The sequence below is a fragment of the Delphinapterus leucas genome, chromosome 13 (assembly GCF_059928025.1).
Source record: "Delphinapterus leucas isolate spDelLeu-1000000601 "Yukka" chromosome 13, BTC_Dleu_Yukka2, whole genome shotgun sequence".
NCBI classification, from domain to species: domain Eukaryota; kingdom Metazoa; phylum Chordata; class Mammalia; order Artiodactyla; family Monodontidae; genus Delphinapterus; species Delphinapterus leucas.
Genome location: NC_143141.1, coordinates 48,478,042 through 48,492,421, shown reverse-complemented (window position 1 = coordinate 48,492,421; position 14,380 = coordinate 48,478,042). Strand labels below are relative to the sequence as shown.

Sequence of the window (14,380 nt, the reverse complement as noted above, 5' to 3'; positions counted from 1 at the left end):
AGATATGCCTGGATGGAGTGAACTTAATGTGAGAAGCATATAGATCTGTATTGTGCAAATGGTTGACTAAGGCAGATGCTGCTTTGGCGTCCTGCTCAAATCCTCCTTACTGGGCCAACGTACCCTTCCCCAGCTGCTCTGGGCGTTGGCTGCCAGTGGCTCACAGGTCCTTCCCTTCCATAGGGAATTGCCCTGGGCTAGTGGGAGCCACCATGCCCAGACTTACGTATTCCCATCTAGGCAGCCCACAGCCCTTGACTGACCGATGCAGAAGCAAGGAAGGCTGGCCCTTGCCTCAAGTGAGAACAGCTCTGTGATGTGTTTTATGCTTCAGAGCCAACCCGCTATAAATAAGGCCAAGGGTAGAACTTGCCTGAGGTCACGTCCTTGCTTGGCTCTTTCCCCTTCCCTGTTCTGTTTCACTCAGTCCCTTATAGGTTTTTCTTGAGAAGCCCTCCTTCTATCAACCATGTACACCCAAATTCCTGTTTCAGGCTTTGGTTCCAGGGAACCCAATCTAAGGGAACCCTGGTACAAATCTGCCAATTTGTGCCGAGACTCAACTCCAAGAAGCCACCTCCTGCCTGTCCTTGCTGGTTTGTATGTTCTTTTAAATGCTACCTTGGGTCCATGTCCCGCCTGCTTACAAGTCTTCTCCTGGGTTTATCCTTTACATGTATCCACAGCCTGCCTGAAAACAGGTTCCTGCCTTATCCCTCTGAGCAGCATGATACTGATCAATCCTTTTCTATCCTTACCTATCAACTTCCATGCACCATTAAGTGGTCATGAAACATCTTGTCAGCTGCCGTGAGTCAACTCCTGATGTGGGCTCATTGTGACTAGGCTCTATTACTCCATCCATGAATGCTTAGTAAATACTTTGTGACTGATTAGTTGCGATAGAGATTTGAAATAAATGCTCAAATAATGTACTGATAAGAAAACTATTAAAATTTGAGAACAAAAAACTTTATTAAGCAAATTTCAAAATTAAGTTAAAAGTTTAACTTTGCTTACCTTTCCTGGGTGACCCAATTGATAACTAAATCTAAACGTTTTTCAGATAATCCACATTTGATTCCTTCCAGGGTTAGTTCTGCATCAACAGGATGTTTAAAAGCATGACTTATGCTAAAGATAGCCTCAAAAAATGAGAGTAATGGGAAAGGCTTTCCTCTAGTTTTTCCAACAGCTACAAAGAGAAGAAAAGTTTTTGAGTCAAATACTTTTAAGGAATAATAGTTTGCTTTTCCTTACTTCATATTCATATTTTCATCTCATTGCATTTTCTAAAAATTTTAATCTAAAATTACATATTTATAATTTTTAAGTAACGCTTGTGGATTAAACTTTATATTTTGGATAATGACTAAATATCATATGCTATGTGAAAACCTAGGCAGAGGTTGGAGTGATGGGTCTACAAGCCAAGGAATGCCAAAGATTGCTGACAGCTACCTAGAAGCTAGGAGAGCAGCATGGAATGGAAATCTACTTCAGAGCCTCCAGAAAGAAGTTTAAAAAGCTATAAAATGGGAATTCCCTGGCAGTCCAGTGGTTAGGACTCAGCGCTTTCACTGGCATGGGCCTGGGCTCAATTCCTGGTCAGGGAACTAAGATCCTGCAAGCTGCATGGTACAGCCAAAAAAAAAATTTTTAAAAAGCTGAAAGAATATACTACCAGCAGACCTGTACTATAAGAAAGGTTAAAGGTAGTCCTTCAAGCAGAAGGAAAATGACACAAGACAGAAAAACAATCTACACAAAGGAATAAAGACCAGAAATGGTAAATGCTATGAATATAAGCATTTAGAAGTAGAGTTGATCCCTGAACAATGCAGGGGTTAGGGGCGCCGACCTCCACTCAGTCAAAAATCCATGAATACGTGTATCCACATGGGTCCTCCATATCCACAGTTCCACAACCACAGATTAAACCAATGATGGGTCATTTATTACTATAACAAGTATTTATTGAAAAAAATCCACCTATAAGTGGACCTGTGCAGTTAAAATTTATGTTGTTCAAGGATCAAACTGTTTTTAAATTTTTTTTTTTTTTTTTTTTTTTTTTGCGGTACTCGGGCCTCTCACTGCTGTGGCCTCTCCCGTTGCGGAGCACAGGCTCTGGAAGCGCAGGCTCAGTGGCCACGGCTCACGGGCCCAGCCGCTCCACGGCATGTGGGATCTTCCCAGACGGGGGCACGAACCCATGTCCTCCGCATCGGCAGGCGGACTCTCAACCACTGCGCCACCAGGGAATGCATGAAGTAGTACATAATCACCTGAGTGTAGAATGTGATAAGTTAAAGATATAACCCATAAAGCCTAAAGCAACAACCAAAATAAGACAACAAAGAGTTACAGGCTCAAAAATCAACAAAGGAGAAAAATGGAATCATAAATAAATTCAACTAATCCAAAAGAAGGTAGAAGAAGAGAAAGAAAATAACAGAGATGAGAAAAAACAGAAAACAAATAAAAGTCAACCATGTCAACAATCACATTAAATGTAAATGATCTGAACACCCCAATTAAAAGACAAATATTGTCAGACTGTATAAAAAAGCAGGAGCCAAGTACATGTTGCCTAGAAGATACTGACTTTAAATACAAAGACACAAATTAAGTAGATTAAAGTAAAAGTATGGAAAAAAGATACACCATGCTAATACTAATCAAAAGAAAGATGGAATCACACTTCCAATTTCAAAACTTACTACAAAACTACAGTAATCAAGATAGTACGATTGCACAGGACGGACATCTAGAGCAACAGAATAGAATTAAGAGTCTAGAAAAAAACCTCAAACATTTATGGTTAATTGATTTCTTACAAAGGGGGGCCAAAACCGTTTAATGGGTAAAGAAGAGTCTTTTCAACAAATGGTGCTAGGAAAACTGGATATCCACATGCAAAAGAATGAATTTGGACCCCTATCTCACACCAAACAAAAAAATTAATTCATAGTAGACCACAGACCTAAATGAATAAAACTCTTAGAAGAAAACATAGGATCTTAAGTTAGGCAAAGATTTCTTAAGATACAAAACCAAAAGCACAGCCATTAAAAAAGATTGGTAAATGGGACTTCATCAAAATTAAAACCTTTTGCACCTCAAAAAACACCAACAAGAGGGACTTCCCTGGCGGTCCAGCAGTTGGGACTTTGCCTTCCAGTGCAGGGTGGGTAGGGGGTCGATCCCTGGTAAAGGGGCTAATATCCCACACACCTCGTGGCCAAAAAACCAAAACATAAAACAGAAGCAATATTGTAACAGATTCAATAAAGACTTTAAAAATGGTCCACATCAAAAAAAATTAAAAACAAACAAACAAACGAACAACAACAAAAAAGAAACACCAACAAGAAAGCAAAAATGCAATCAACAGACTAGAAGAAAATATTTGCATATCATCTATCTGATAAGGGATTTTTACCTGGAATTAAAAAGAGCACTTGCAACTCAATAATAAAAACACAAATAAAACAATTATCAAATGGGCAAAGAATAGACAATTCTCCAAAGAAGATAAAATGGCCAACAGGCACATGAAAAGATGCTCAACATTGTTAGTCCTTCGGGATATGCAAATTAAAACCACAATGAGGAAAAAAAAACGAGATACCACTTCACACAGATTAGAAAGGCTTTAATCAAACTGACACAAAAAAAAAAAAAAAAAAATGACAGACACTGGGCTTCCCTGGTGGCGCAGTGGTTGAGAGTCCTCCTGCCGATGCAGGGGACACAGGTTCGTGCCCCAGTCCGGGAAGATCCCACATGCCATGGAGCGGCTGGGCCTGTGAGCCATGGCTGCTGAGCCTGCGCGTCCGGAGCCTGTGCTCCGCAATGGGAGAGGCCACAACAGTGAGAGGCCCGCGTACCACAAAAAAAAAAAAAAAAAAAAGACAGACATTACATGTACCAAAATGTTCACTGCAGCTCTATTTACAATAGCCCAGAGATGGAAACAACCTAAGTGTCCATAATCGGATGAATGGATAAAGAAGATGTGGCACATATATACAATGGAATATTACTCAGCCATAAAAAGAAACGAAATTGAGCTATTTGTAATGAGGTAGATAGACCTAGAGTCTGTCATACAGAGTGAAGTAAGTCAGAAAGAGAAAGACAAATACCGTATGCTAACACATATATATGGAATTTAAGGGAAAAAAATGTCAAGAAGAACCTAGGGGTAAGACAGCAATAAAGACACAGACCTACTGGAGAATGGACTTGAGGATATGGGGAGGGGGAAGGGTGAGCTGTGACAAAGCAAGAGAGTGGCATGGACATATATACACTACCAAACGTAAAATACATAGCTAGTGGAGAGCAGCCGCATAGCACAAGGAGATCAGCTCGGTGCTTTGTGACCACCTAGAGGGGTGGGATAGGGAGGGTGGGAGGGAGGGAGACGCAAGAGGGAAGAGATATGGGAACATATGTATATGTATAACTGATTCACTTTGTTATAAAGCAGAAACTAACACACCATTGTAAAGCAATTATACTCCAATAAAGATGTAAAAAAAAAATACAAAAAAAAAAAAAACAGACAGACATTACAAGTATTGGTAAGGATGTGGAGAAATGAGAACTCATACACTGGTGGTGGAAATGGAAAATAGTGCAAAGTTTAGCAGTTCCTCAAAGTATTAACACAGAGTTTCCATATAACCCAGAAATTCTTATTTATTTATTTATTAGTTTGTTTGTTTGTTTGGCTGTGCCAGGTCTTAGCTGTGGCAGGCAGGATCTTTGTTGCCACACGTGGGATCTTCATTGCAGCCTGTAGGATCTTTAGTTGCGGTACACAGAATCTTTAGTTGCAGCATGCAAACTCTTAGTTGCAGCATGTGGGATCTAGTTCCCTGACCAGAGTTCGAACCCAGGCCCCCTGCACTGGGAGCTCAGAGTCTTAGCCACTGGACCACCAGGGAAGTCCCTAACCCAGAAATTCTACTCCTAGGTATGTATCCAAGAAAAATAAAAACATATCCACACAAAAACTTGTACAGAAACGCTCAGTTGCATTATTCATAATAACCAAAAAGTAGAAACAACTCAAATGACCATAAACAGATGAATGGATAAACAAAATACAGTACATCCATACAATGGAATATTATTTCACCACAAAAAGGAATGAACTACTGATACATGCTATGGCATAAATGAACCTCAAAAACATTAAGCTAGGGCTTCCCTGGTGGTGCAGTCGTTGAGAGGCCGCCGGCCAATGCAGGGGACGCGGGTTCATGCCCCGGTCCGGGAAGATCCCACATGCCGCAGAGCGGCTGGGCCTGTGAGCCATGGCCACTGAGCCTGCGCGTCCAGAGCCTGTGCTCCACAACGGGAGAGGCCACAACAGTGAGAGGGGCCCGCGTACTGCAAAAATAATAATAATAATAATAATTCAAACTGGATCATAGACCTAAATGTAAACCTAAAACTATAAAATCCTTAGGGAAAAAAAAATAGGAGAAAAATCTCTGCAGATTAAGCACAGATTTCTTAGGTACGACACTAAAATCTCAATCCCTAAAAGAAAAAAACTCATAAATTAGATTTCAACAAATTAAAGACTTCTACTCTTAGAAAGACACTGTTAAGAGAATGAAAAGACAAGCCACAAACTGGGAGAAAATATTTGCATCATGTATCTGGTAAAGGATTTTTATTCATAGAATGGAACACTACTCAGCAAAAAAAAAGAATAAATTATTGATAGATGGAATAACATGGATGAATTTCAAAATAATTAGTCTAAGTGCAAGAAATCAGTCAAAAAAGGATACCTACTATACGATTCCATTTGTATAAAATTCTTGAAAATGCAAACTAATCTTTGGTGACTGAAAGCAGATTAGTAGTTGCCTGGGGACTTGAGGGAAGCTCTGGGAGGGAGACCAGTGGGAGGGGTGGGGAGTAGTGGGAGGGATCACTGGGGGAATGAGGGCACTTTTGGAGGATACATATGTCAAAACCTAACAAACTGTACATTTTATGTACAATTTAGTGTATGTATGTCAACTCACCACAACAAAGCTGTTTTTTAAAGGAAGTTGAGCAATCTGACAAAATATTAACATTGAGTAAAACTTGAGAGCGAGTACATGGCTGTTATTTATGTTTCTCACACTTTTCTGTATACTTGAAATATTTCATAATTTAATTTGGAAAACCTAATCAAACCCCTTAATGTTACAGGTAAGGAAACTGAGTAAATGGTAGATCTTGTTTCCCAGTTCAATACCCTTCCCATTCTATCAGGAAAAAAAAAAGTATAATTAGCATACATATGTAAGGTTCAGAGAGAAATGCTTACCCTTAAATTTACTCACTGTCCCAATGTTTTGAAGAATTCTTCTAGGACTGTTTGCTGCAAAATAAACTGCCTTTTCATATTCTCCAAGTGAGATTAATTCATTGAACCTATAGCCAGTGCATTTCATTATATAGTAGTACACAAAAAAAGTAAAGAAAAGTGATTAGAAATGTCTAATACAGACTAAACATAGTAGCATAGTAATGCAGAAAAGCACCTCTAGTAAACTATAACTAGATTCATTCACTCTGTGAGATACTCTTTCACTTCCTTCCCTAATATTGTTTTTTGTAGCCTCAGAATAAGACTCACCTGCCAGGTGACGTGAACCTGATCCTGTACCTTATTCCTATAGTGCTGAGAGCAAGCCATAGAAAGAGCAACTGAATTTATTCAGTTGAAAGAACTTCAACTGAATTTATAATGAGCTCAGATTTTTTTTCTCTCATATTATCTCTGGAAGAAAAGGGGAACCAGGGGAAAGAAGGGCAATCTGCTTAAAGGCTCAGCCTAGGGGAAATATTAATTGCACACAAAGGCTGCCAAGTTGAAGATCAAGAAGTGTCCTTGGTATTCAGAAGCCTTAGTTGTTCGGCCACGAATCAGACTCCCAACTAAATGTGAGACTAATTCAAAGAAGAAAAGATAATAGTTCAGATACCTTAAGCTTCTACTCCTCTTCCTAAGGCAAAACATCTCCAACTCAGTCCTTACAATTAAAACTATGGTGGGGGGAATCGGGAAGATGGCGGAAGAGTACAACGCGGAGATCACCTTCCTCCCCACAGATACATCAGAAATACATCTACATGTGGAACAACTCCTACAGACCACCTACTGAACGCTGGCAAAAGACCTCGGACCCCCCAAAAGGCAAGAAACTCCCCACGTACCTGGGTAGGGCAAAAGAAAAAAGAATAAACAGAGACAAAAGAATAGGGATGGGACCTGCACCAGTGGAAGGGAGCTGTGAAGGAGGAAAGGTTTCCACATACTAGGAAGCCCCTTCGCGGGCGGAGACTGCGGGTGACAGAGGGGGGAAGCTTCGGAGCGGCGGAGGAGAGCACAGCAACAGGGGTGCGGAGGGCAAAGCGGAGAGATTCCCGCACAGAGGATCGGTGCCGACCAGCACTCACCAGCTCGAGAGGCTTGTCTGCTCACCCGCTGGGGCGGGTGGGGCTGGGAGCTGAGGCTCCGGCTTCGGTCAGAGCGCAGGGAGAGGACTGGTGGCATGAACACAGCCTAAAGGGGTTAGTGTGCCACGGCTACCCGGGAGGGAGTCCGGAGAAAATTCTGGACCTGCTGAAGAGGCAAGAGACTTTTTCTTCCCTCTTTCCTGGTATGCGAGGAGAGGGGATTAAGAGCGCTGCGTAAAGGAGCTCCAGAGACAGGCGCGAGCCGGGGCTAACAGCGCGGACTCCAGAGACGGGCATGAGACGCTAAGGCTGCTGCTGCCGCCACCAAGAAGCCTGTGTGCGAGCACAGGTCACTATCCACACCCCCCTTCCGGGGAGCCTGTGCAGCCCGCCACTGCCAGGGTCCTGGGATCCAGGGCCAACTTCCCCGGGAGAACGTACGGCGCGCCTCAGGCTGGTGCAACGTCAGGCTCGCCCGGCATCCGCACCCCTGCCTCCCCCCGGCCTGAGTGAGCCAGAGCCCCAGACTCAGCTGCTCCTTTAACCCCGTCCTGTCTGAGCGAAGAACAGACGCCCTCAGGCGACCTACACGCAGAGGCGGGGCCAAATCCAAAGCAGAGCCCCGGGAGCTGTGCGAACAAAGAAGAGAAAGGGAAATCTCTCACAGCAGTCTCAGGAGCAGCGGATTAAATCTCCACAATCAACTTGATGTACCCTGCATCTGTGGAATACCTGAATAGACAACGAATCATCCCAAATTGAGGAGGTGGACTTTGGGAGCAGCGATATATATATATATATATTTTTTTTTTTTTTTTCTCCTTTTTCTCTTTCTGAGTGTGTATGTGTATGCTTCTGTGTGTGATTTTGTCTGTATAGCTTTGCTTTTACCATTTGTCCTAGTGTTCTGCCTGTCCATTTTTTTCTTTTTTAAAAAATTTTTTTCTTAATAATTATTTTTCATTTTAATAACTTTCTTTTATTTTATCTTACTTTATTTTATCTTCTTTCCTTCCTTCTTCCTTCCTCCTCCCTCCCTCCCTCCTTTCTTTCTTTCTTTCTTTCCTCCTCCCTCCCTCTCTCCCTCCCTCCCTCCCTCTCTCCCTCCCTCCCTCCCTCTCTCTCTCTCTCTCTCCTTCCTTCCTTCTCTTTCTTTCTTTCTTTCTTCTCCCTTTTATTCTAAGCCGTGTGGATGAAAGGCTCTTGGTGCTGCAGCCAGGAGTCAGTGCTGTGCCTCTGAGGTGGGAGAGCCAACTTCAGGACACTGGTCTGCAAGAGACCTCCCAGCTCCACATAATACCAAACGGCGAAAATCTCCCAGAGATCTCCATCTCAACACCAGCACCCAGCTTCACTCAATGACCAGCAAGCTCCAGTGCTGGACACCCTATGCCAAACAACTAGCAAGACAGGAACACAACCCCACCCATTAGCAGAGAGGGTGTCTAAATTCATAGTAAGTCCACAGACACCCCAAAACACACCACCAGACGTGGACCTGAACACCAGAATGACAAGATCCAGTCTCATCCACCAGAACACAGGCACTAGTCCCTTCCACCAGGAAGCCTACACAACCCACTGAACCAACTTTAGCCACTAGGGACAGACACCAAAAACAATGGGAACTACGAACCTGCAGCCTGCAAAAAGGAGACCCCAAACACAGTAAGATAAGCAAAATGAGAAGACAGAAAAACACACAGCAGATGAAAGAGTAAGATACAAACCCACCAGACCTAACAAATGAAGATGAAATAGGCAGTCTACCTGAAAAAGAATTCAGAATAATGATAGTAAAGATGATCCAAAATCTCGGAAATAGAATAGACAAAATGCAAGAAACATTTAACAAGGACCTAGAAGAACTAAAGATGAAACAAGCAACGATGAACAACACAATAAATGAAATTAAAAATACTCTAGATGGGATCAATAGCAGAATAACTGAGGCAGAAGAACGGATAAGTGACCTGGAAGATAAAATAGTGGAAATAACTACTGCAGAGCAGAATAAAGAAAAAAGAATGAAAAGAACTGAGGACAGTCTCAGAGACCTCTGGGACAACATTAAATGCACCAACATTCGAATTATAGGGGTTCCAGAAGAAGAAGAGAAAAAGAAGGGGACTGAGAAAATATTTGAAGAGATTGTAGTTGAAAACTTCCCTAATATGGGAAAGGAAATAGTTAATCAAGTCCAGGAAGCACAGAGAGTCCCATACAGGATAAATCCAAGGAGAAACATGCCAAGACACATATTAATCAAACTGTCAAAAATTAAATACAAAGAAAACATATTAAAAGCAGCAAGGGAAAAACAACAAATAACACACAAGGGAATGCCCATAAGGTTAACAGCTGATCTTTCAGCAGAAACTCTGCAAGCCAGAAGGGACTGGCAGGACATATTTAAAGTGATGAAGGAGAAAAACCTGCAACCAAGATTACTCTACCCAGCAAGGATCTCATTCAGATTTGATGGAGCAATTAAAACCTTTACAGACAAGCAAAAGCTGAGAGAGCTCAGCACCACCACACCAGCTTTACAACAACTGCTAAAGGAACTTCTCTAGGCAAGAAACACAAGAGAAGGAAAAGACCTACAATAACGAACCCAAAACAATTAAGAAAATGGGAATAGGAACATACATATCGGTAATTATCTTAAATGTAAATGGATTAAATGCTCCCGCTAAAAGACACAGACTGGCTGAATGGATACAAAAACAAGACCCATCTATATGCTGTCTACAAGAGACCCACTTCAGACCTAGAGACACATACAGACTGAAAGTAAGGGGATGGAAAAAGATATTTCATGCAAATGGAAACCAAAAGAAAGCTGGAGTAGCAATCCTCATATCAGAAAAAATAGACTTAAAAAAAAAGACTATTAGAAGAGACAAAGAAGGACACTACATAATGATCAAGGGATTGATCCAAGAAGATATAACAATTGTAAATATTTATGCACCCAACATAGGAGCACCTCAATACATAAGGCAAATACTAACAGTCATAAAAGGGGAAATCGACAGTAACACATTCATAGTAGGAAGACTATAACACCCCACTTTCACCAACGGACAGATCATCCAAAATGAAAATAAATAAGGAAACACAACCTTTAAATGACACATTAAACAAAAGGGACTTAATTGATATTTATAGGACATTCCATCCAAAAGCAACAGAATACACATTTTCCTCAAGTGCTCATGGAACATTCTCCAGGATAGATCATATCTTGGGTCACAAATCAATCCTTGGTAAATTTAAGAAAATTGGAATTGTATCAAGTATCTGTTCCAACCACAACGCTATAAGACCAGATATCAATTACAGGAAAAGATCTGTATAAAATACAAACACATGGAGCCTAAACAATACACAACTTAATAATGAAGTGGTCAATGAAGAAATCAAAAAATACCTAGAAACAGATGACAATGGAGACACGATGACCCAAAACCTATGGGATGCAGCAAAAGCAGTTCTAAGAGGGAAGTTTATAGCAATACAATCCTACCTTAAGAAACAGGAAACATCTCGAATAAACAACCTAACCTTGCACCTAAAGCAATTAGAGAAAGAAGAACAAAAAAACCCCCAAGTTAGCAGAAGGAAAGAAATCATAAAAATCAGATCAGAAATAAATGAAAAAGAAATGAAGGAAATGATAGCAAAGATCAATAAAACTAAAAGCTGGTTCTTTGAGAAAGTAAACAAAATTGATAAACCATTAGCCAGACTCATCCAGAAAAAAAGGGAGAAGACTCAAATCAATAGAATTAGAAATGAAAAAGCAGAAGTAACAACTGACACTGCAGAAATACAAAAGATCATGAGAGACTACTACAAGCAACTGTATGCCAATAATAGGACAACCTGGAAGAAATGGACAAATTCTTAGAAATGCACAACCTGCCAAGACTGAATCAGGAAGAAATAGAAAATATGAACAGACCAATCACAAGCACTGAAATTGAAACTGTGATTAAAAATCTTCCAACAAACAAAAGCCTAGGACCAGATGGCTTCACAGGCGAATTCTATCAAACATTTAGAGAAGAGCTAACACCTATCCCTCTCAAACTCTTCCAAAATATAGCAGAGGGAGGAACACTCCCAAACTCATTCTACGAGGCCACCATCACCCTGATACCAAAACCAGACAAGGATGTCACAAAGAAAGAAAACTACAGGCCAGTATCACTGATGAACATAGATGCAAAAAACCTCAACAAAATACTAGCAAACAGAATCCAACAGCACATTAAAAGGATCATACACCATGATCAAGTGGGGTTTATTCCAGGAATGCAAGGATTCTTCAATATAGGCAAATCAATCAACGTGATACACCATATTAACAAATTGAAGGAGAAAAACCATATGATCATCTCAATAGATGCAGAGAAAGCTTTTGACAAAATTCAACACCCATTTATGATAAAAACCCTGCAGAAAGTAGGCATGGAGGGAACTTTCCTCAACATAATAAAGGCCATATATGACAAACCCACAGCCAAAATCGTCCTCAATGGTGAAAAACTGAAAGCATTTCCACTAAGATCAGGAACAAGACAAGGTTGCCCACTCTCACCACTTTTATTCAACATAGTTTTGGAAGTGTTAGCCACAGCAATCAGAGAAGAAAAGGAAATAAAAGGAATCCAAATCGGAAAAGAAGAAGTAAAGCTGTGACTGTTTGCAGATGACACGATACTATACATAGAGAATCCTAAAGATGCTACCAGAAAACTACTAGAGCTAATCAATGAATTTGGTAAAGTAGCAGGATACAAAATTAGTGCACAGAAATCTCTGGCATTCCTATACACTAATGATGAAAAATCTGAAAGTGAAACCAACAAAACACTCCCATTTACCATTGCACCAAAGAGAATAAAATATCTAGGAATACACCTACCTAAGGAGACAAAAGACCTGTATGCAGAAAATTATAAGACACTGATGAAAGAAATTAAAGATGATACAAATAGAGAGATATACCATGTTCTTGGATTGGAAGAATCAACATTGTGAAAATGACTGTACTACCTAAAGCAATCTACAGATTCAATGCAATCCCTATCAAACTACCAGTGGCATTTTTCACAGAACTCGAACAAAAAATTTCACAATTTGTATGGAAACACAAAAGACCCCGAATAGCCAAAGCAATCTTGAGAAAGAAAAACGGAGCTGGAGGAATCAGGCTCCCTGACTTCAGACTATACTACAAAGCTACAGTAATCAAGACAGTATGGTACTGGCACAAAAACAGAAAGAGAGATCAATGGAACAGGATAGAAGGCCCAGAGATAAACCCACGCACATATGGTCACCTTATCTTTGATAAAGGAGGCAGGAATGTACGGTGGAGAAAAGACAGCCTCTTCAATAAGTGGTGCTGGGAAAACTGGTCAGGTACATGTAAAAGTATGAGATTAGATCACTCCCTAACACCATACACAAAAATAAGCTCAAAATGGATTAAAGACCTAAATGTAAGGACAGAAACTATCAAACTCTTAGAGGAAAATATAGGCAGAACACTCTATGACATAAATCACAGCAAGATCCTTTTTGACCCACCTCCTAGAGAAATGGAAATAAAAACAAAAATAAACAAATGGGACCTAATGAAACTTCAAAGCTTTTGCACAGCAAAGGAAACCATAAACAAGACCAAAAGACAACCCTCAGAATGGGAGAAAATATTTGCAAATGAAGCAACTGACAGATGATTAATCTCCAAAATTTACAAGCAGCTCATGCAGCTCAATAAAAAAAAAACCAAACAACCCAATCCAAGAATGGGCAGAAGACCTAAATAGACAGCTTTCCAAAGAAGATACACAGACTGCCAACAAACACATGAAAGAATGCTCAACATCATTAATCACTAGAGAAATGGAAATCAAAACTACAATGAGATATCATCTCACACCAGTCAGAATGGCCATCATCAAAAAATCTGGAAACAATAAATGCTGGAGAGGGTGTGGAGAAAAGGGAACACTCTTGCACTGCTGGTGGGAATGTGAATTGGTACAGCCACTATGGAGAACAGTATGGAGGTTCCTTAAAAAACTACAAATAGAACCACCATATGACCAAGCAGTCCCACTACTGGGCATATACCCTGAGAAAACCATAATTCAAAAAGAGTCATGTCCCAAAATGTTCATTGTGGCTCTATTTACAATAGCCAGGAGATGGAAACAACCTAAGTGTCCATCATCGGATGAATGGATAAAGAGGATGTGGCACATATATACAATGGAATATTACTCAGCCATAAAAAGAAACAAAATTGAGCTATTTGTATGGAGATGGTGGACCTAGAGTCTGTCATATAGAGTGAAGTAAGTCAGAAGGAGAAAGACAAATACCGTATGCTAACACATATATATGGGATCTAAGAAAAAAAAAGTCATGAAGAACTTAGGGGTAAGACAGCAATAAAGACACAGACCTACTGGAGAATGGACTTGAGGATATGGGGAGGGGGAAGGGTGAGCTGTGACAAAGCAAGAGAGTGGCATGGACATATATACACTACCAAACGTAAAATACATAGCTAGTGGAAAGCAGCCGCATAGCACAAGGAGATCAGCTCGGTGCTTTGTGACCACCTAGGGGGGTGGGATAGGGAGGGTGGGAGGGAGGGAGACGCAAGAGATATGGGAACATATGTATATGTATAACTGATTCACTTTGTTATAAAGCAGAAACTAACACACCATTGTAAAGCAATTATACTCCAATAAAGATGTTAAAAAAAAAAAAAAAAAACTATGGCAAACAGGATTTAAAGAGTGTTGCAAATGAATGTGGAACCCCAGAGGAGAAAAACACCAAAGTAACATTAAGCAAAATACATAAA

At 40.5% G+C, this 14,380-nt stretch overlaps 1 protein-coding gene across 5 annotated transcripts in view; it reads right to left on the bottom strand.

Annotated features, from left to right (window-relative positions):
• CLHC1 (clathrin heavy chain linker domain containing 1) overlaps nucleotides 1-14,380 on the bottom strand; it is a 46,100-nt gene that overhangs the window by 15,268 nt on the left and 16,452 nt on the right. For all 5 annotated transcript variants that reach the window (XM_089923178.1, XM_089923177.1, XM_089923179.1 and 2 more), the window contains 2 exons: nucleotides 6,347-6,453; nucleotides 1,021-1,195 (listed from right to left, as the gene is read on the bottom strand). In XM_089923178.1, the coding sequence (XP_089779304.1) occupies nucleotides 1,021-1,195; nucleotides 6,347-6,453 (282 nt within the window). The remainder of the gene's footprint in view (nucleotides 1-1,020; nucleotides 1,196-6,346; nucleotides 6,454-14,380) is intronic.